Here is a 22,990-nt window from a genome sequence, read left to right on the forward strand (position 1 = left end):
CTGCATGCACGCAGTGTAAATTGACTGGCTCCACGGTGGATCTCCCAGTGACCGGCACATGCCCGACCTGGAGATCTGGGGAGAGGAGCGTCCTGAGCGCAGCGCACAGCCATCGGCTCCGAGGTCAGGTCAGGGACAGACCGCGGGGGGGGGACGCGGACCAGGGACAGAGACACCGTCAGGGTAAGAAGACACAGACACAAGTTCACTGTAGAGCAGAGCGCTTGTTTAACTCTTATCAGGTTCGGTGGTTTGTCGTGTGGTGGGGCGGTGCTCTGAGCAAATACGGCTGAACTGTTAAAACTGTCACTTTACAGCTGGATTCAACAACTAGTACAACGTCACCAGCCCACGTGTCCCTAAGTACACAGCCATATGAAGTGCACACCCTTATTTTTTAGTAAGTAACTTAAGTTTAATTTCCCTTCTATACTTTGTAACTTTAAAACCAGATGTCAACATCTGCTCTTTAGTCATAATTAGTATTATGGGCTGTCTTTTATGCAACACGGGATTTCTTCAGCAAAAGTCAATCCATCCACTCATCAGTTTTTTGGGGTAGTCTAATGTGCAGGCGCATGCGTGTGAATGAGTGTTTTGCTGAGTGTGTACAGCAGCATGCCCCCTTAATGATCATGGAAGTGCAATTCTCTCCAGAGACATCCAGCTCAGTATCTCTCTAAAAGAAAGTGTGTGTGTGTGGGGGGTTGATGTGTGGATAAATGGTTGGCTCAGCCTCCTGATGATGCAGAGAGAGAGAGAGAGGAGGAGGGAGGAGGAGGGAGGAGAGGGTGAGATATGGATGGATGACAGGTAGGTATGCATAGATGGATGAATATGAGGGAGAGGGAGAAGAGGAAGATAAATGGGTCCGTGGGAGTGTGTTGTGTGTGTTTAGGTGGGAGTGTCAGCAGGTGAATGAATGGTCAGACGCATGATGGATGAAATATACAGGGAGGGGGGGGAGAGAGAGAATATATTGCCCCTTGCCCACCGCTCAGCGTCCACTGATCCCATAAGTTTAACAACGCGAGTCCATGTGACAAATGTGCAGAGAGAGAGAGAGAGAGGGTGAGTGATAGAGGGAGAAACAGTGGAGGGAGCACTGTAAACAAACACACACACACACACACACACACCCTGGTCTGATTCATAGAGCCTAGAGATGAGAGGGAGGAAGGATACAGCAGTTTAGAAAGAATAGTTTAGAGCAACATTAAAAGCTGCTTGGCTGATGTTTGCACCAGTTACTTGCAAATTAGTTCTAGAAATATTAACCTCTGGGAACATATATTTACAATTCGCTACAAACACCATGTCTACTTTCATTGATAGATTGAGCTTCTGTGGAAATCCGTAGCTTTATTACTACTTTCATTCCAGAAGCTTACAATGATTTGGACTCAGGGGGCTTGAACATATTTATCTCTTCTACAAAGAAATCCAGTTCACCCGCTCATTCACCTTAAATATGTGCATAACTTCAAGCCATGACACACAGCACTTCAAAATAATGTCACCGATCCAGTACTGTCCAAACTGAATTATAGCAAGAAAAGTGTTGGTGCGTACCTTCCTGTTCTCTTGGGATCCTCCCTATATGCATGACATTATCCATAACGACTTTAAACACTGATACAACTCTTCAGATATATCAGACACTGTCTTTTCTCGTGAATATTTTAAATATTGTTATTTTGTTAATGTGCTCTGATACACTCGGCATCTATTCTGTCCATCCAGGGAGAAGGTTCCCTCTCTTGTTCCTCTCTTGTTCCTCTCTTGTTCCTCTCTCTGAGGTATCTACCCCCTAACCCTGTTAAAAGGGCTTTTCATTACCTCTGCCAAGGAGGTTATGTTTTCAACTTGGTGGAAGGATAAGATATGGGTCAGGGAAGAACCCGGTAAATTTCGGTGTGGATCCAAGTATTTTTGTCGCATCTTTTGACATTTTCACTCATTTTCCAAGGAAAAATTCACTGATCATATTTAGGGAACTGATATCTATAGGGGTGCACTTTTTTGGCGCAGCTTGATGACATGTCAGGAGTCTGTTGGGCCTTGGTGGAGACATGTGCTCTACCTCTGGTTATTGTAGTTTTTTCTTACTGTAGTCGAGGATTAAGGACAGAGGATGTCGCTCCTTGTACAGATTAAGCCCCACTAGCCAAATTATGATTTGTCCAGATTGGCTACACAAATCAGTTGGTTGAATGATCCAACCTCTTGTCTTAGGTGGATAAGTGTCTTGAAAAAAATCCTAGAATTCTTCATTCTTAGAGGCTCACCATGGCCGCGCCCTCAGAGGGAACACCAGGTTAGCAGCACTCAGGAAAATCTTATTTGCAAGTTTGAGTGCTGCCAAGAAAACTATAATTCACTCAAGGATCTCCCTCTGAGCCTCCATCGATTATGGAATGTCTTCATCATTTTAGGGATATTGCTCTCATGGAAAGATCTTTAGTTGAATTCATAAAGTGCAGACTTCCTCTGTGGAGCTCAGGATGTCCTCAGTGACTCTGTCAAATATTCATCCATAGGTATAATGTGCCGCTTCAATAGAAGACCTGCACACATATTATCTAGTGTTCGGCTTTTTGATTTTATTATTGTTTATCTAGTTAATTATTGACATGTTTTGCTAACAATTAATTTCTGTACTTTTTTCCATTTTTACAAGGCAGTAGTGATATGTATGTATATATGTAGTTATGTGGGTTAAATGCTGTCAGTACGTAGCAGAATCCTAAATGTCAGCAGATCTTCTGCCTGCCCTGATAAGTGAAAGACTAGAAACTTGTAGTCTGATGTGTGATGCAACTTCATTTTATGTGCATCAACATTTCTTTGGCATTGGACTAAGCTCTGTGCTCGTTTGCACTTGTTCCAACACAAGTTTTAGAGACATTTTTCAACATGAAAAACAGTGATATTAAATCTGCTGTTGTCATTCTTTCTTTATATACCAGAAAACCACAGCACATAACTTCAAACACACAGGTTCAGCCTTGCATTTCTACTCAAGACATCCAAGTGTCAGCCCAGTATCAAACGAAAGGACTCATTACTTGTAGAAAATGCTATCTCCAGGATATACAGTCCATCCATCCAGTATCTATCGTGGGCGGAGGCGTGAGCCAATCCCAGTTGGCATTGGGCGAGAGGCGGGGGTGCACCCTCAGGTCGCCAGTCCATCACAGGGGCTGATGCACAGAGACAAACAACCATTCACACCACAAGGAATTTAGAGTCTCTAATTAAGTTAAGTTGCATGTCTTTGAAAACCCAACAGGCACAGGGACTATATGCAAAAAGCATTTAAAGAGGTTTACGTTTTCATTACCACGAAACTTGGTGGAGGGCTGAGGTGTTGGTCAGGGGAGAACCCATTGAATTTTGGGGTGAATCCATGGTTTTTATTTTCATATAGATGGGGCATTTTTCAACATTTCCTAAAAACTTTGATCTAGAGAATTTGAATGCGGTTTGATCAGGGCGCTGTTGGGCCTTGGTGGAGGTATGCTCTCTGAGCAGTTGTTACTGTTCTCAGACTTTTCAACCCCACTGTATGTGTGTATACCTCATATATATTTAGTCTTGTCGTCTTTAGTTGCATGTTCTCAGTAGCATTGATGATTTATCAGCTAAACAAATAGTCGACATACTTGTTGCGGTTAATAGTTCTATGATAAACTGGTTCCCTGTAAATGTAACCCCGTCCTTTGTGAGATTAGTCCTCTTGTCCTTTGCATGATAGACCACTGTTCTCAGCAGCAGAGTAAATTGCATTTTTTTTTCATCCCTTCTCGCCACGCTGCCTGCAGCTCCACATTGCAATAAGATTTTACCCATTTGAAATAGTAAAAAGAAGAAAATCAATATGTGGCGGTCAATGTTGATATTGTGGCAGGCTGCCTCAAATAAATCAATGTAGGCCTAGGGGGAACGCTGTGATTACATCACATAATTTCAGCTGCACATTCATGCTGTGACTCTAGTTGTACCACATCCCAGAGGTGTTAACACTGGATTCAGCCGTGGAGACTGGGGAGGTCACTGAAGTGCACTGAACTCATTTTGTTCCAGAAGTCGGCGTGAGACGACTTCTGCTTTGTGATGTATTGCAGTAACATGCAAGAAGCCATTAGAAGATGGCGCACTGTGCCTTAAAGGGTGAACATGGTCAAAAACATCAGAGAGGCTGCAGCATTCAAACCATGATTGACTGATATTAAAGGGCCCAAATTTTGTCAAGAAAACATTCCCCACACCACTACACCCCCACCAGCTGCCTGAACTGGGTCAATGGATTCATGCTGTTGAATCATGCTACCATCAGAAATACATCCAGGTTCATCAGACCAGGATAAGTTTCCACTTCATGGCCTGAGTCATGTTGTATATTGTATCAAATACAGACAATCACCAAATACTGGAGAAGCTGGAATCAAATAGTCTTTGGCATTTTACGGATAAGTTATGATTGAGTCTCACAGTGTCTTCATCAACTTTCCTCTGTTTGATAGATGGCGTCAGCCAGAGATCATGGGGCAAGCCCGGAGCAAAAAGATGCAGCCGACCAAAACTTTGACTACATGTTCAAGCTGCTGATAATCGGAAACAGCAGCGTGGGAAAGACCTCCTTCCTGTTCCGCTACGCAGACGACTCCTTCACTTCAGCCTTTGTCAGCACAGTGGGCATCGATTTCAAGGTCAAAACCATCTACAGGAACGACAAGAGGGTCAAACTGCAGATCTGGGTAAGAAGGAAAAATAACCTTTACATGCTGAATTTAATTCAAACACTGAAGGAAGTTTAATATATTTGTAGATGACCTAATATGGATAAAATCTAATATAATGGGTCTCTCTGTCTCACACAGCCAGACTATCAGTGATAAGTGTGTCTTTATGCCTCTGGACAGCCTTGATGTTTTCCGGTTGTTTGCACGTCTATCCGCTCATTACATCTGGCACAACTCACTTGAGCTCATAGATGACCTGATTAGACTGAGGGGGTCTTTGGTTTCAGATTTGGCCCACATGTTCACTTGCACTCACTGATTAGCTGGTTAACGCCGGTCAAAGGTCAAGGTCACAACAAAAACCATGTTGTTGGCCACTTGAATGTGATATCTCTAGACCGCCTGGAGCGGATTTCTTCAACTTTCAATCATTTGTCACTTGGACGCAAAGATGAAGTGATTAGATTTTTCTGGTCAAAGGTAAAGGTCCCAGTGACCTTATGTGAATATGGGAAAAAAAATTATGTAGAAATGTATAGACAGAAACTGCACTGGTTGGCGAAGGCATGAAACCTTCGTTTTCTTTTCATGGAGCAGTTTTAATTCAGCAAAAAGAAAAAAAGCAGCGAATCTTGTTTTTAGTTGGGCCAATGTAATTTTACAAAATCTTCCAACATCATGAAAATAATCTTAAAACAGTCCTTTATTTTCCTTGACCTCCCTGCTTTGACGCTGTTTATCATCTTACACACACAGTCTGGATTCCTGTCTACAGCAGGAAGAACGTGTGGCGGGCTGGCAGATAAGGATCAGGGCGCACTGCGACTCCTCTTGACTTAAGCAAAGATGTTTGATCAGTGCAGAAGTCGAGAGCGGAAAGCCGGACAAGAAAAACAAACAGTGGCCCTGTTTGACCTGATTTAATTCTAATTAATCTGCCGCACAAATGTTTAGAGCGCTGTTTGTGAAAACCTGATGTCTGTATAGCAGGAGTTGTGTGTTTTTTCCCAGTGTGTGACAGTAGAGAGAGACAGGAAGGGAGGAGGAGAATGACCTGCAGTAAATGATCAGGAGTCAAACCTGCTGCTTGAGGACACGTGTGCCCGTGTTACACCTTAATTAATTCCTCACCAGGTCATCCTGAATCTTTTGGTTTTTCACTGACATTTGTCTTTTTTAAGCCTAATTTCTGTCTGCACCATAGCCCAGTGTCAATTCTGTTTGACCAAAGCCATATATCTACAGCAAACAGGATTGCTGTAGGTTATTAATACACTAATATTTTTGCAGCAAACATAGAAGCCATTATGGACACTGTATTAAATTCACCAAAATAAATACGATGGGTTAGCGGGCACGAAGGAAGAACTTGTTACATTTTGTTTCGAATCCAGGAATTCTTTTTCACTTTCTGTAATTTTGCATGACGCCCTGTTTTTAAAAGTTTTTGTTGATCTCTCCGAGAAGAATTCATGGATCTTCGTGCTGCTTGGTTAAATGTAAGGGGACTGTTGGGCCGTGGTTGAGATATGTTCTCCACAGAGTGCCTTTCTAGTTTCTCATGTTTTCTTGAAATGAAAGGGTTATCAAACCACACACTGATTCATATATTATCGATCAGTTCAACCAAGATCAGGGAAACAAAACCAAAAATCTTTGTGCTGGATATCTGGACAGAATCCTGACTGAGGAGAGTAAAACTTTGCCTAAATTAGCTTGACAGGATTAATAGTCTCGCTAGCTTGTTAGTCAAAGGTGACATATTAGAACGAGCTGTGACTCACTGAGGTCTGAAATGCTCCTAATTATCTCTGATAGAATGCTCAAGAGTCTTATTCCATCCTAATGACAGATTACAAAATTTATGCTTGTACAGTAAAGAGCAAACAGGTCTGACAGACAGTACATCAGCAGAATGGTGCAGTCTCTTTAATGTACTCTAATCTACTGGAGATAATTAAAGGCATTTATCTGAGGTGGACAGCTTCTAAACCACAGCTTTAACTGGAGGCAGAGTCGAGTGGTGCTTTTGAAAGCACTGTTGCACAACGCACACTGTTTATCCTCATCCCCCACACGCACACACACCCCGTTCCCCAGATTGCCCTCTTACATGCTGCTGCCTGTCAGGGATGTGGCATAAACTGATTTCTCACACTCCGGAGTTAATGACAGTTGATGTTTAACATCGTCCCCAGACGGCAGGGTTCATGAAAGATGCATGGGCTGGAGTTGCCGGGGCTGAATGTGCTTACTGCGCAGACTGACACCCAGGACAGATCTATTACTGAATGTTAGTGGAAGGCGAGGACTCACCCACGGATTATTATTAGAGGGATGTAATACACTGATGTTTTTCTTTTAGCTTAATGTATTCAGCATAGTGTGGTTTCTGTGCTCAGCTTAACAATGATACAGTTGCTTAATTTTACACAAGGAAGGTGCCAAGTAAAATACTGGCTGCTTAGCAGAATGGGTTTCACGGGGGCGTTAAAACAAATTCCACTCATTTGATAGCCTGCACCAAACTAGCGAATACGGAGGTTTGAGACAGTGGTAACATCTCCGCTATAATTTACTGACAAGACCTGAATCTCCATCTTTAGAGTACCTGAGGTTAATATAATAGGCTACATGTCAGCAGTGGACATTTAATCCTGTTTGTTTATTGATGCAGTTTTATTGAATCATCATTATCCCTTAATACTCTAAGCAGATTTCATAATAAGAAAAGAGGAATAATTATTAAAGAACTTATTCCTGTCCCTCGAGGCTTCACAAAAAGCAGAGGCACATCCTGGAGTATTTACAGGGTGTGGCAGCATCAAGACAAGACATGAGGCGTTAAGACATTTGATGATTCACCCTCCTTTCTCAGTGCAGCCTAGTGAACTGTTTCTTTTCTCATCTCAGCCCTAATATGATTTAAAGTGTACGTCTGTAATGTTAATTTAAAGGATTTTACTATGTTCGTTGGACTTTAATTTCAGATCATTTGCCAGCAATGTTTTTTGAAAATTTTTAATTTCCTTTTGACCCACTCATAATGTGGCTACTGTGAATTCCCGATTTCCTTTTAGGTTCTTGTGTTTTAAAGAGTAAAAGTAACGTGTGTGTGTGTGTGTGTGTGTGTGTGTGTGTGTGTGTGTGTGTGTGTGTGTGTGTGTGTGTGTACAGGACACAGCGGGACAGGAGCGCTACCGGACCATCACCACAGCCTATTACAGAGGAGCCATGGGATTTCTGCTCATGTATGACATCACGAGCGAGGACTCATTCTGCGCTGTTCAGGACTGGTGGGTAGAACGACATATATATACATCTATAGTGTCACACTGTTAAATCTGCTATGTATATCAAAGTAGCAATACTACCCTAAAAAATGGTCTCTTAAATTTGATAAATTTAAATTGTATATGAAGTACAAAGCACACATAAGTAAATGTATGAAAATGTTATCAGCAAACAAGTAGCAAAATAAAAGTATGTGTTATTACAAAATACATTATAAAAATGTAAAATGTTTAATAAGTTGATCATATGTTTTGTGTGTAAAGTTGTGATTTCCAAAGTAACTAGTAACTGAACCTTTCAGATGAATGGAGTGGAATAGAAAATAGTGTTTGTCCATGAAATACCGTGGAGAAGAAGTATAAAGTAGAATACAATTGAATAACTCAATTACGTGTTTTAAATTAAGTGTTTTAAAATGTATTTAAAAAGTGAGTAAATGTACTATGTTGGTTACTACAACTGTCTCTAAACACTGCTCAATGCACCAATGTCAGGAATACATACGACACTGGTGCATTTATATACATTTAAATGTATGTTTTGAATAAATCATTTATTTTGTGAAGAGACACATGGTCAGTGCAGCACAGACGGTTGTGATAATGTGTGGTTGGTGTTTCCCAGGGCAACGCAGATCAAGACGTACTCGTGGGACAACGCTCAGGTCGTGCTGGTGGGAAATAAGCTGGACATGGAGGAAGAGAGGCAGGTTCAAACTGAGGACGCCCACAGACTGGCTTCAGAGCTCGGTCAGCGCGCAGACACACACACACACACATGCACACACACACACACTTGAATCTTTTATCACATGTTCAGCAAGAACAAACAAACCAGCATTATTAGTCATAAGTCATACTGTGTTCTCTCTCTCTCTCTCTCTCTCTCTCTCTCTCTCTCTCTCTCTCTCTCTCTCCAGGCTTTCAGTTCTTCGAAGCCAGCGCCAAAGACAATGTCAACGTGAAGCAGGTCTTTGAGAAGCTGGTGGACGTCATCTGTGAGAAGATGAACGAGAGCGTCAACGGCGATGCCAGTCCGGCAGGCGGCTCCCAGGGAGAGGGCCTGAAGGACACGTCCCACAGCAGCCAGGGTGGCTGCGCATGCTGATAGCTGACAGTGGGAATTCATTGACTGCGGTTTCATGGCCTCACACACACACTTAGAAACACACACAGAGAAAAAAAAATGCCAAAAATCTACCATTGTGAATGTACCCTATGATACATTACTGCAATACTATCATGGATGCTTGGCTCCCTTCTTCATTTCTTGTTCTCAACTTGACGGCGTCGCCGGCGCTTCCTCATGATTTGAATGTGACTGATGCCAAAGAGCTGTGTGTGCTAGAGCTGCTGTGCCTTCTGCCTGACTGTCTGTATAATTTCCTGTTGAATGGGTGAGTAGCACCTGTTGCAGGTGAGGATTTGAACAAAAGGCATGAACCACATCAGCATGGCATGGTGGGTAATTTACTTGTGTTATGCTACCCCCTTGTGGGTATCTTGTGAAATTGCATCGCTGTGACTCCCTGCCCCACACTTCACAGTATATCCCGTCTGTCACTGTGGATTCGCGTGCACCTCGGAAAGTACCATTTGCCAAGTTGAGAGGTCGTTACCCTGACTTTGATGTGTTCATGTGCTGTGAAGTAGGAATGTGGAAAAAACAGGACGCTGAGAACAAAATCTGTTTAAAGGGTTTAAACAACACCTTGAATCCTCTTTCCAATATTGACATGATTAGAGAGAGCAAAGAAAAAAGGACCAGGTGTGACAGGCATATAAATAATATAAAATATGCACGTTAATCAGAAAAACGTCTTTATTGGCTAAAATAAATCTGGTGTCAGGTGCTTGTAAGAGATGAACATACAGTTTGCAAGTGTCTAAAGTTCAACTGTTGAAAAGTTCACATCAAAAGCTTCTGTTTGGAGCTGAGTGTAACATTACGTTTTTTGTTTATACCCGATGACGTCAGCAACTTGTGTACCAACATTTTCACCGACTTCTTTTTCCGTCTTGAGGTGGCGGTGACGTAAATCTTCCCCGGCAGCGGTTAAAATTTTTCCGATTACTCCATCAGCACATGAACACAATATCATTATAGGTCAAACACACCTGGAAGATGCTGTGTCATTCCAGGTGTATGCGTCGCATTCCGTCAGTCTTGTTATTACTGTTTTGTAGGGACATTCTCATTTTATTTTAATTTATACTTTTCTTATTGTACTTGTAATGGTTAATGCTAGTCCAATATTTAATTTGCCAGGTTTATTGTGTTGCTCTAAAAGTTGAGATTAAAAGATATGGATCAATACAATTTTCTCTGTTTGGGGTTTTGTGTGTGTGAAGTAATTCATTTTTTTAAACATTATTAAATATCATGGATGTTAGGAAAAGTTCCCATAATTTTCCTCTCAGTGTTGGCATCACTATTAAATCGTTATAAAATTGAGTTTTTCTTTTTCATTTATTAGAAAGTAAAAGATTCATTAGGTATTAATAATGTATTGATAATTTAATTCCACAGATCGGCTCCTCTTCTGTGCTCTTTCTGAAAAAGTGCCTTATTCTGAGCTTTGGGTTGATATAAGAAATCATTCATGAACATCAATATTTTATCTTGACCATGAGATGGTTGTAAAGTTTCAGGTCATAAAAGTGTCTATTTTTGAATGGACTTTGGACACTGGGAAATGCTTACCCTGAAAGCAAAGTCAGTGAAGTGTAGGGTATGAACTCTCTTTCCGTGTGTGTGTGTGTGTGTGTGTGTGTGTGTGTGTGTGTGTGTGTGTGTGTGTGTGTGTGTGTGTGTGTGTGTGTGTGTGTGTGTGTGTGTGTGTGTGTGTGTGTGTGTGTGTGTGTGTGTGTGTGTGTGTGTGTGTGTGTGTGTGTGTGTGTGTGTGTGTGTGTGTGTGTGTGTGTGTGTGAGAGAGAGAGGAGATAAAGGGGCATGTGAGAGCCTCGTTGAGCACACTCCTCATCGATCACACCTCAGACGGACGTCCCTGCAGTACAGGTAGGGGTTTTGTGTTTTGTCACACTTTTTTAATATTCACACATCCAAATATCTACAGTCAAAACTATAGACTTTCTATTTAATTATTATTCATTTATTTTTAATCACAACAAATTAAAGACTAATTGTCACAAATGAACATCCAGGATGTTTTTAATCTGTAGTAAAAATATGAAAATAGATACAAAGTTGAGAACAAATTATTTAATTCTGATAAATCATATTCTTACCCTTTTGGAATCAGATATTTATCTTTTGCAGTGAGGTTAGGGTTGCCATTGATTATATATTGTTTTGTATCAGTGGTTGTCATAGATAACCTCTCACTTGTTATAGTAACACTATAGAATCACCACTAACAGACTGAGTAAAGTATTTTTAAGTAAAGTATTGCTCATTTCTCACTTCTCTTTAGAAGTGTATATATACAAAGTAAAACACACTCACTCTACAAAGCAGAGAAAACAAGCAGTTGAGGGTTGAGTTCGGGCCTTAAAGTTTTCACTGACTATTTAATAAGCTGCATTAAACATTATTTGTCCTTATTTGTTTTGCTGCCTCAAGCCTGTCTTCCAGTTTATTCAGATAAGCAACATGTGATATGGCCTTGAAATGTTATTGCCTCTTGGAAACAATGTGACTGTTGCCAAGCAGCTTCCTTATTTCCGTTATCGTCAAAGCTGCAATAAGGAAGAAAAAAGGTCAATAACTGTAAAGCTGATCTCACTGCGCGGATACACAGAGCAGACGGATACGACGTTGTGCAAGGCAGGGGACCTTGGTGTGTGGGTGTGTATTTTATGGGTCTGAGCTCATGACACTGTGGCTTTACCATAAATGATGAAACTCATCAGCGGAGTTAGTAACAGACCCTTTTAACCTGTATTTCATCGATTTTATGGCCCAGGTAAGGGCGTGTGAACAGTCTGGGAACGTCACTTTTATTCTCTACTGACACATGTGGGTTGTAACCCATAACGCAACATTGATAAGGAGTTCCACAGTATGATAAACCTGATTTTGCACTTTGACAATGAAGATAACAAAAGATACTTCATGATCCTTTCAATAGAAAGTTAAGTTTGAAACTAAAGAGAGGACACAAAGGAGACGCATAACATTCTTCAACTGAAACCTCTGGTTACGTCAGCATGAAAAACATTTGGAGAAGATCAAGCCCTCTTCTACTTCCCTGCCAGTTACTGTGGTTAATGTTTAACCAAAGCAAATGCTGTTTGACCCTTGTTGGTGCATGATTGTTGGAATCAGACGCACACATCTACTTTTACTTATCGGTCAGATGTTGTCCATCCAAAAGTCCTTAACAATAAAAGAGGGAGTGTGATTAATTATAGTTCTTTATCAGTTGTCAGTTACACTAACACACACTTTTCTGATCTTTTTCCAACAGTGTGAAGAGAAAAAAAAAAAAGAAACGCCAAGATGTGTTGCTCCAGCTTTCTCAAAATGATGATGTTCATCTTCAATGGCGGCATCTTCGTAAGTACAAAAATAATCTGACTTTCCTGTTTCAGAGTGCAGAGTCTAATCTTATAACATTACAGATAAATGTGGAACATGTTACAGCTGTTAACTTCCTATATTCAGTGATGGCTTAAAGGAATAGTTTGACATTTTTGGAAAATACACGTGTCGAGAGCTCGATTTATTATTATTAGGATTTATTATCACTCTCATACGTGTAAGTTCAATATAACACTAGAGCCAGGAGACTTAACTTAGCTTAGCTTAGCATAGAGACTGGAAACAGAGGGGAAGTGTTAGCCAGCTCCATCCTGAAGGTAACAAAGCACTAATGGAGCCTTTGCTGGAAAACTGTCAAACTCACCATGGCAACGAGACACCAGGAAGTCACTTCACCCACACAGTGAATATATTCAGAGATATAAACCTGTTTAAATCACAGTGTAACAGTGACCACCCACTTTTAGTACAACTCTGGTTCTGGAAGTCAATTTCTTATTCATTTTCTCCTTGGACAATAGTATTGAAAAATGGAAAGAAACGTAAAAGGATAGAGACTGTGTACATAACTATATCAAGAGTGAATGAACTACACATCCCATAAACCATCGGCAATGATCCCTACCTTCATCACGCTTCCTCTTGAGCTTAACCTTGTTGTAGTGATTTCTCCCCCTTTGGACTCACTATTACACCTGGGGATTGTGGGTAGTTTTTTTCTTTTAAACGCAGTTGACATCATGCAGACATTTCACTATCTCGTAGCTTGTGGTAAATCTACCTTGGATGGTTCTGTGGCGGTCGAAGGGATGTGGAGAATGTTGAGGATCTGAATGAGATGAGTGGATATGGAGAGTGGAGGCCACTGGGGAGGAGGAGGAGGTTCACAGCGAATCACTGACAGGACAGCTGAGGAGAACAGATTTAAATATGGCAGGGTCAACATGATTGGCCGATTGAGATAATGGCAAAAATCTGATTGGATTTCCATAAACATTCAACTGATTAGAGGAGGTCGGGGAGAGTGGGAGAGAAGAGCTTCATGGCCCAGCACAGGAATGAAGATGTTAGAGTTGTTCTATTAGATTCCATAACACTATGCAATCCCTCATTTTAACATTTGTTTCCTTAGTCTCTGTGAAAAATAAAAATAATATGATGTTTCTGAGGGTAAGTGTCCATATTCCAGGACAAACTGATGTCCACTGCAGCTCCTGCCACAGGACAAATTAAAACCTTACATCATCATAACTTGGTTTAGATTGACAGACTCTCTTCTCAAGTATTTTTCCAAAATTTCTACTTGTAATCTCTGCCGTATAAAAGCTTTTTGTTCGTTAGAGAGTTCACTTGTTACATGTCAGAACAAACCATGACTCTTCCACTCCCGAGTGGACCTTCCTCTTCTGTCAGGCTATTCTGCCATTGATATTCTGTTATTTCTCATGTCACTCCTGACTATTCTCTATCTTCTCAATACTTTTTAAATCGCTGCTCTCCTTTCTTTTCCTTCCCATCATGCAGTTAGCAGGTGGAGCCATCCTGGGTGTGGGAGTGTGGGTGAAGGTGGACAGCGGCTCCCTGCTGGGTATACTGGACAACGTGCCTGATGCACCAGCTGGGTTATCTCAGCTGGTCAACGTCAGCTACCTGCTCATAGCCGTGGGGGCTGTGCTGCTGGTCATTGGCTTCCTGGGCTGCTGCGGAGCTATGAAGGAGAGCAGGTGCATGCTGCTGACGGTGAGCCATGTTTGATCAGTCTATGGAGTATAGACTGAGTTTAAGTAAAAGAGGAAAAAAAAGGCTTTTATTCTTCCGAAGAGTTGGCTCAGTAATAATGATTATTCTTTTCAAGCAGTAACTTCTGTGTGTTTGAAATGGTGCCACAATGTCACACCATTGTAGTAGGATGAAAACACTTCTTGGAATGGGATTCAGTAGAGCACGTACCGCAGCTTAAATTCAATCAAGCTGCTCCAAATTGCACACACTTATAGATATCAGTCCCCTAAATATGCCTGTTTCTTTTCATCAAGATCCATGAATTATTCCCTGGGAAAGTCAAAAAAAGTCACTTTATCTCACAATGTAAAAGAAAGTAATAAAAAAAAATCCTGGATCTGGATCCAAGCCAAAATGTAATGGGTAATTTCTTGGCCCATGTCTGGTCCTTCCAGCAAGTTTTGTGGGAATTCGTTCATTAGTTTTTGTGTAATCCTGCTGACAAACAAACCAACCAACAAACTAGAAGTGGAGCACTTACCTCCGCCAAGTCTCAGAGTGATGTTACAATGTTTCTAGCTCTGAAAAAGCCGACCCCCCCCCCCCCGTATGAAATGACATTCAAATCCACTAGATCCAGATTTAAAAGTAGATTTTTATTTAGATCGGCACAAAATTGTTTTTAAGTAAAGTGAAACTTTAAACCGAAGAGATCAGGGAATTCTGGTGACAGTAAATGTCAAAATGTTTGATGCTGTCCTGATGAGAAGCTGTTTTAATCACTTAGCTTTGGGTTTGATCTTTTATATACAGTCTATGGTTTGATCCCAGCAGTGTTGACTGTCTTTTTACATCTGCATACGTTACAAGCCTGTTTCTGACTCTGTTGGTGATACTTGATTTTACAGCTATACAGTGCAACTCCCAATCAAATGTTTCACAGTGAAAGTGATGATTTATCATTTCCTCTCCCACGTAGTTCTTCAGTATTGTGCTGATTATCTTCATCATCGAGGTTGCAGGAGCTGTGGTGCTGCTTGTCTTCCAGAATGTGGTGAGTGGCCCCTTGAAAAAAATCGATCTTGGCTGAAGCTCCCATTGGACACATTTAATATCACAAATATCACAATCGCTTATTGTCCTTCTCAGGCTGAGGATCTTCTCCAGAGTGTGGGAGAGGGAGTTAAAAAAAGCATTGAAGGAAGTTACGGAGAAGATGAAGGTGTGACCTCGATTTGGGACTCTACCATGGAGGAGGTACTGTGTTTTTCACTTGGAGTTTGAGTTTTTAGATACACACGGCTCTATGATCCCATGTGACCCAACGTTTTAGATGAAAGTAGTGGCTCTGTGTGTACAACAAACAATTCTTTGATTTCTTGAACACAAACACTTTGGATCTGCAGTCAACTCACTCACCTCTGTATGATTGTTGGGGTGATTATCACCAAAATGTCTTCTTCTACCACACGTCACAGGAATAGACCATTTTCCCCCACATCACGCTCAGGGTGGGAAACTCAAACGTTGTTATGAAGCGAATAATGTTGTACTGCTGTGATCCAGGTTTATAAGTCACTAGATTTACTTTGGTTTTACATTTCCATAACTGAGCAGCCTGCACCGCTCCACACACTGTAGCATCGTGGCTGCGCAGATGAGACGACTGAATTGTTTCTGTTGAGATGTGACGTTAAAACTCTGTGGTTTCCTTCCAGTTCACGTGCTGCGGATTCAACAACTACACAGACTTCGACGGCTCCCCTTTTAACGTCAAGGAAAATATGTACCCAATCGCATGTTGTAATTCAACCTCGGAGAAATGCAGTCAAAACGAAGCGCACTTCTCGGTACGAGACCAAGCTTACTTGTGGTTTGACTTCGTACATCACCATTAATAGCAGTGATGAGGTGCCTCTGTTCAAACCTGTGCTCTCTCTTCCAGGCGGTGGATGGCTGCTATGATAAGCTGCTGGCGCTGATAGAGAATAACGCTGTGGTCATCGCAGGTGTGGCTCTAGGAATTGTCGCTCTCGAGGTACAGAAAGCTCCACGCGTTATTTAACATCATTCTCCAGCAGCTCTGTGCCGCAGTGTCTTCCTTGGTCAAAGTTAGTTTGATAGAATAGGATAAAACTGACACTTGTTTTACTATATGTCGCATATCATTCCCAAATCTATAGTGGGTCACTTTTTTTATCTGCATATATAGGCATGCTCATTAATGACACTAAATCAAATCTAAACCAGAAGATCAAACCTCTGCCAAAGCCCAACTGTGCAAAACAAACAATGCATCACAATAAAACAAACAATATGTCATAGTTGTCCACAAAGCCAATAGTGTAATGTAACACCGTCCTACCATCTAAAGTGTCACCATATGTATCTGTGGACACATATGAGTTAAGATTTGTTGTATTTTGGAAAACAAATTCCTTTTTTATGGAGCAGAATATATAAAAAAGAATTCATGTGAATATTTTTCAATCATGGAAGGTAATGATGATGCTTCACCAGACAAACTTGAGTTACTCTACTTCCTCGTTTTTTTTTCAGCTTCTTCCTCTGTGAAGTTGACTTTCAAGTTTTCAATTCATGGTTTTATGTGGCAGGACTAAAACTGTAGTCAGTGAAGTCATTTAGCACAAAGCACAGTAGAATTTGATCAAGGAGGTTTTTATTTTTCTTATTTTAATGGATTTTGTAATCTGAGCCTGGGTTTTTATATGACAGTGCATGAGTTTTTTACAGCTGTATAATTCTACAGATTTTTATCAACTTGTCTTCAGTCTATAATCTGCATCTCAGCTGCTTTACACTGTATTTTGCCAAATCCTGAAGCGCTGCTGTGTTTACAGATCGCTGCGATGACGGTTTCCATGGTTCTCTACAAGGACATCGGCAACAAGGCGTGATGCTTCCCGTTTGAGATGAGATGACAACGTTGTAATTGGTTGGAGAAATTTGACTTGTAGCAGTTTTCTTTGTATAAAGTTTTTCCTCTTCTTTTTAAAAACAATCACCACAGTCAGATAAACTAAGGCTTGGCATGTAGGGCATTAAAACCAGAGATGGAGAGGCAGTCGGTTGAACTACTGTGTTCTTCATCTATACTGAGCACATTTACACTGTGATTTATTTATATATAAAGAAAGGGCTGTTCAAGTGATGTGGCATGTGCTGAAATATACATCTGATGATATGTAATGATGCACAGTGCGGAGAATGATCTGCACAGGCTGTGTCAGTTGTTTCTGTCCCACATATTCACTGCAATGAAACAATGAATTTATTTTTGTATGTTTGATCATATATAGATAATAAATATCGCAATCTTGACCTTTGAGGATTATTAACAAGTTGATCTTTGTTGTTTTATTATCCACATCAAATTTATTGTAGCCTGAACAAAACATGAAAAACACTAAAGCACCGAATATGAGAATTTAAATAAACTGTCGGTCTGTAAATTGATGAAATATACGACAAATTGATCCTTCAACAAAAAGTTAATTTCAATTAAATACATAAAACATATTTCATCAGTGCTGTTTGCTGCAGTTTTTCTGAGCACACGGAGGAGAAGTGATTTGGTTCATATTATTACTTAAGATAAGAACACAATACTACATCGTTATCACACCAGTGGAAAATGTACAGGACCTCAACAACAATGGCCCTGACACTGTCTCTATCACCAGTTATATTAGTGTCATATTAACTCATATACTTTATTGAATGAACCACAAATGACTGGATGGTCAAACATTCAAAGTTATGGCTTCAACAACCTACAGCTTTGGAAAATGTTGAGCGTTAAGTGAATAGGAAAAAGTCAAAGTAAATTTTCAGCAGGATACATCCTCTTTCCTCAGGGTCATAAAACGCTCAGGAACAAGTAAATGTGTGTAGAAATAATTTCTACACGAAATATCAGATCTATTAAATCATGTCGCTCGAACCATATTGAATCTGGTTCATTGACAAGCATGTCCGCCTTAAATAAATTGGCAGAATTGTATCTTAATTTGAAGCCGCTGCCTTCATCAAATGAATGCAATGAACTGCTATACATAGGAAATGGGTTTATTTGTCAGTGTTGCAGCTTATTTCCGTCAGAAAGCTAATTTAACACAGGTTTAAAGGAGGAAGGAGAAAGAGTCACTCATAAATGGTAAATGGTCTGTATTCGTATAGAGCTTTTCTAGTCTTGATGACGAATCGAAGCACTTTACAGTACAGGTTTTTTTGGCTATTCATACAGTGGTTTTAAATACCTCAAGACCTCAACATGTGATCACAGACACTCTGAGTCTCAGGGCCTTGTGTGTGTTTTGGGGATATTTTGTTGTATTTGCATAGAGTTCTGCATGTGTGTCATATAATTGAGCGTACTAATAAATACTATCAATGAACACCTATTTAGTTACTGTATGGGGAAGAGAAAGTTCTAATGATTAATCCTTATGGTCATAAATGCTTTACTTTAAATTTCAATTCAACAGGTGAACCGTGTACTTTACACAGGGTTGATTATAGTGTATGTGACTCTGTGTGTGTGTGTGTGTGTGTTCGTGTGTCAACCACCCATTCACACACACAGCCGTACAGCACTTCTATACCCAGCGATTATTCTATCACAATATTCCTACACAATTTGAGGTTCAGTGTCTTGCCCAGGGACACTACAGAATGCAGACTGAAGGAGCTGGGGATCAAACCACCGACCTTCTGGTTAGTGGAAGACCCTGTCTATCTCCTGAGCCACAGCAGACCATAATAAACACTGACAGTATGACGGCAATATGAAACTCTTACCTATACAACGTGTTTTGTTTATTTATCATAATTCACAAATGAACAAGTGGCATTAACTCATACATCCTAGTATCTTTATCACTAAACAAAACAGAGTTTTACAGCATGGAGCTGTTTTCTTCTTTTCTATGGCAGAACACAGTCGATGAGACAGGTGCCTTTTTTTAAAGTTCCACCTTCATGGGTCACTTTCCTGAGACGATCCAGAATCTGCACATATTGTTCCCTGACCAGTTACTCATAACCAGTGAGTAACTGCTCAGGGAACAATGTGTGCAGTCAAACGTCCTTTTATTTGGTTTTATTGACACAGTTTCTCTTGGCTACATCACCAGCAAAAGCAGGAAGCAAATTAAAGTCAATAACTCGGATAAAAAGGTTGCCCGCCTGTTTCAGTTCATCGCGGAAGACATGACTGACTAAACGGTTTCTTAATTGAGTTTCTCATGTCGGCAAATTGGATTCATCATAATTTTTGAATGCCTCGACAACTGCCACATTAAACTCTGGTTCACCCCACTGAGGAGCTGCAGCAGTTTATACAAATCACTCAGGATTTGCAATTAATTACGAATATAAAGAATCATTTCAACACAGCAGACGTATCCTGTACCGTGTGTGTAGAAGAAACAAGGTGGAAATGCGGATTTTAACTTTTAACATGTCTCCTTATTGTCAATAATGAGAGAGACAGTGCTTTGTAAACTGTGCCCCCTGGTGGACAAAGCTTATTCTGCAGCTGTAGAATGTGATTTCCCCACAATAATACTGAACACATCGTCAACATTACATACTAATATTTCAAAAGCTCAGTGGAGATGGCACTGCAGAGCTCCCACCTACTGCGTGAATGTCCCAGGTTAGTGGAGGTGAGAAAGTCTTCAGGTTAAACCTCCGTGGGTCATTTACTCTGCTCACACTTTCATCTGTGGACCATGTTTAGTGGTGGATGGGAAACAAGACGTATACAAGTGCAAATAGAGCAAAGTTCCTCTTAATACCAATGTCTCTGTGAGGAAGTCAAACAGCCTTTCTGTTACAGCACATAATCACACAGTCAGGCCTTCAGCAGTAAGTGTTTGATCAGGTCACGGGTGACGGAGCCCAGTGAAGTCTAATGGTGTTATGATGGGATGTCTAGGGAGAGACTGACGAGCTGCTTCATAAACTCATTATTGCTTTACAGCCAAAGGTTACACAGAGACACCTACTTATAAAGACAGGATTTATTGCTGTGTTTTTAACCACAGCAGACGTCCTTTAACTGTGGGATCCAGGAAAGTGTTTCCTAACTGTAATGTGGTTTTACTGAACTGCAAATTGTGACTATATGATGGTGCTGAAAACTAGTTTCTAATAATCTCCATTTCCTAGGATGACGAATCTAAAAGTCATTAAAATAACTGAAAATAACATAATGAATAAATAAAAGGAAAATGAGCAAATATCTGTTGGAAGAATTGAGTTCATACCTTGACTGTGAAGTGCACATTTCATATCAAAGTCACAAAGTAATTCACAAGAGGAAAAAACAACAGTAAAACAATAAGATTCAATACGGATTAAAGTTAAAAAATGTAAATAAAAGTGAATTAAATAAATTCAAATTCACCCAAAGCAGAAGCAGATGTAACATTTCTGATCTCAGCTTGTGAGTCATTGCAGAGTTCACTGCAAAAGCACACAACATCCCAGAGTAACTGAAGAAGACCACTATCAGCTGATCTAAGATGATGTGAAGGCTCATTTAGAGTCAATAAATCCTTGATGGTCTTGGTTGTGTAAAGCTTGAAATGTCATCAATCAAGTCATATTTTCCTGTACCAGTTATAATACTGCCAGACTTTTGTACGAATAAAGTCCATGCAAGGAGGCCTGAGTTAAACCTGTGTAGAGGGTGTTACAGCATCTAGCTGGAAAAGTTCAAATCCTCAAATGTTAAGAAGGATTTAATCTTTGAAATAAGCTTGATTTGGAAAAAAAATAGGATTAGACACATTTATTTACTTGATCCACAAAACAAAGGCCAGAGTCAAATATAACTTCCAGATTTGATTTCAGCTCATTTAGTATATTTTCTTGGTGCTCCCTTCATTCCCATTTCTCTGTTTATGCTAAGATTCAAGTTCTTAAAGATTCAAGTTAAATGTTCTGGCTGCTCATGGTTGTTTTTGCTATGATTTTTTCATCCAAAGAGAATTACACTAAATTAAATCTCAATGGTTAAACTTGTTAAGTAGAAGATTGTCTGGAATCAACCCAGCATTATTTTGAAACTCAAAGATCACAGAGATCCCTGAAGATGTGATGTTTTTATGACCATGTTTTTAACGTTCACCTTGAAGCTGAAATCTCTCCGGCTGGCAACCATCCACGACCTGGAGCTTTAAGCTTGGTGTGATGTCTGGTCTGGTGTGGGAATTGTGACACCTTCTCTGCATTGAAACCCAGGCGAGACCTGGCAGCTGCCTATATAAAAGACTCCCTCCATCACACTGACAAAGTCCTGACAGCAAGGTTGCCATTTGGAACCTTGAACCACAAAACCAGACAACTTCTTGTTTAACTTTTTTCTTGTTTTCGTCAGTTTTTGAAATTAATTGCATAGATTTTATTTCTCCAATCATCGATTAGTCTCCAAGCAGCATCTCTCTTTGTGTGAAACTATGGCTTCCCTCGTCACCTTCGTCATTTTGTCAAGTTGGACGACTCTGGCTTTTACTTTTCCTCATAACACGTTTGAGAACATTTTGAAAAGGTCACGGGTGGATTTTGAATCCTCCGGCAGCGGACCCGAGGAGCCTATCCGAGGAATAGTCCGGGTGGTTCAGCTGGACCATCGCGCTCTGGCCCAGTCAGGGTTCTTCAGAAAGGGAATGAGCCCCAGGACAGCCCCATCGTTCCGCAAGAGTTTGCCCTTCCCTGCCTTCTTGTCTCAGGGGCGTCCAGGTCCGGCCCCGGCCGCCAAGGCTCCAGTGAGTCCCCTGCACCACCTGCACCCTAAAGGCCCCACCGAAATGGACCTGAAGAAGAAACAGGGGCTGCAGATGTGGCAAAGAGCCATGGATAAAGGAGGCAAGTTGTCCCTGCCGGTCAACCTGAAGGACATGAAACAGACGTGCACTGCGGTGCCTTTCACTCAGGTAAGAGGCAAAGATTTAAATTAGCTTAATCTGCTAAATGGATTTCTGTGCACACACAATAAAGTCAATTAACAAGTGAATAGAGTTGACTGATTGTTTAAACAGTAAAACAGAAATAGAGGAAATGTCGATTGTTCATTAGATTTACAGAAACACAATGTAGTTTTTTAAATGGTAAGAGGTAAATCAACATCTAATCTTCTCCTCCTCTGCCATCTCCTCCCAGCGTGTGACCGCAGACGGATGCGAGACAGTGACGGTGCACAACAAGCTGTGTTTCGGTCAGTGCAGCTCTCTGTTTGTGCCGTCCGAAGGTGAGTTTGCCGGGTTGGGCACCGGGACGGGGGCCCTTCACCGCCGGGCCCCCTGCTCGCGCTGCGCTCCATCCAAAGCCCAAACCGTGACTGTGCCCCTGCGCTGTCGAGGAGAGGTCCGGGAGAAGCGAGTGATGGTGGTGGAGGAGTGCAAGTGTGAGACGGGCATCGAGGAGAGAAGTGCAGAGGCCGCAGCGTCCATGCAGCTGTAGCTGTTGTGACAAAACTACATGACGTGACGGCTGTGATTATTCACTGACAGTTGAAATAGAGGAACAAGGAGACATGAACATTTCACTTCAATTGACACCTTTAATTCTCAAATCGCTTTGTATCTGTAACTGTGTGTGTACTTTATTTGTATATATGAGTCTGAATGTGATTTTCAGAGTAAAATAACCTGGTGGCGTATTCCACCTCTTGATTGTTGACAAAATGACCTCTTTCT

General features: G+C 40.9%; 3 protein-coding genes across 4 annotated transcripts; all 3 read left to right on the forward strand.

The window, feature by feature from the left end:
• Positions 1-10: 10 nt before the first annotated feature.
• On the forward strand, positions 11-10,358 carry rab3da (RAB3D, member RAS oncogene family, a). 2 transcript variants are annotated; one of them, XM_035141658.2, is made up of 6 exons: positions 11-183; positions 318-400; positions 4,527-4,760; positions 7,923-8,041; positions 8,664-8,788; positions 8,959-10,358. In XM_035141658.2, exons 3-6 carry the CDS (start codon positions 4,527-4,529, stop codon positions 9,144-9,146), a joined length of 666 nt encoding a protein of 221 aa, XP_034997549.1. In that variant the 5' UTR covers positions 11-183; positions 318-400; the 3' UTR covers positions 9,147-10,358. The 2 variants fall into 2 exon arrangements, with proteins under 2 accessions (XP_034997549.1, XP_034997540.1); XM_035141649.2 differs by lacking the exon at positions 318-400.
• Positions 10,359-11,015: 657 nt separating this feature from the next.
• tspan34 (tetraspanin 34) lies at positions 11,016-17,624 on the forward strand. The gene is made up of 8 exons (XM_035179608.2): positions 11,016-11,057; positions 12,469-12,557; positions 14,067-14,282; positions 15,244-15,318; positions 15,414-15,521; positions 15,983-16,114; positions 16,210-16,302; positions 17,126-17,624. Exons 2-8 carry the CDS (start codon positions 12,501-12,503, stop codon positions 17,180-17,182), a joined length of 738 nt encoding a protein of 245 aa, XP_035035499.1. The 5' UTR covers positions 11,016-11,057; positions 12,469-12,500; the 3' UTR covers positions 17,183-17,624.
• A 4,127-nt stretch (positions 17,625-21,751) lies between these two features.
• Positions 21,752-22,754, forward strand: dand5 (DAN domain family, member 5). Its single transcript, XM_035184551.1, has 2 exons — positions 21,752-22,228; positions 22,455-22,754. The coding sequence occupies exons 1-2, from the start codon at positions 21,752-21,754 to the stop codon at positions 22,752-22,754; spliced, it is 777 nt and encodes a 258-aa protein (XP_035040442.1).
• Positions 22,755-22,990: the final 236 nt, after the last annotated feature.

Source organism: Hippoglossus stenolepis, chromosome 2, assembly GCF_022539355.2.
Source record: "Hippoglossus stenolepis isolate QCI-W04-F060 chromosome 2, HSTE1.2, whole genome shotgun sequence".
Classification (NCBI taxonomy): Eukaryota; Metazoa; Chordata; class Actinopteri; order Pleuronectiformes; family Pleuronectidae; genus Hippoglossus; species Hippoglossus stenolepis.

Coding starts and splice junctions, on each gene's coding strand:
- dand5 (XM_035184551.1), top strand. CDS start 21,752: ATGGCTTCCCTCGTCACCTTCGTCATTTTGTCAAGTTGGACGACTCTG. Junction 22,229..22,454: donor CTGCGGTGCCTTTCACTCAG/GTAAGAGGCAAA, acceptor ATCTCCTCCCAG/CGTGTGACCGCAGACGGATG.
- rab3da (XM_035141658.2), top strand. CDS start 4,527: ATGGCGTCAGCCAGAGATCATGGGGCAAGCCCGGAGCAAAAAGATGCA. Junction 4,761..7,922: donor GGGTCAAACTGCAGATCTGG/GTAAGAAGGAAA, acceptor GTGTGTGTACAG/GACACAGCGGGACAGGAGCG. Junction 8,789..8,958: donor CAGACTGGCTTCAGAGCTCG/GTCAGCGCGCAG, acceptor CTCTCTCTCCAG/GCTTTCAGTTCTTCGAAGCC.
- tspan34 (XM_035179608.2), top strand. CDS start 12,501: ATGTGTTGCTCCAGCTTTCTCAAAATGATGATGTTCATCTTCAATGGC. Junction 12,558..14,066: donor TCTTCAATGGCGGCATCTTC/GTAAGTACAAAA, acceptor CCCATCATGCAG/TTAGCAGGTGGAGCCATCCT. Junction 14,283..15,243: donor GCAGGTGCATGCTGCTGACG/GTGAGCCATGTT, acceptor TCTCCCACGTAG/TTCTTCAGTATTGTGCTGAT.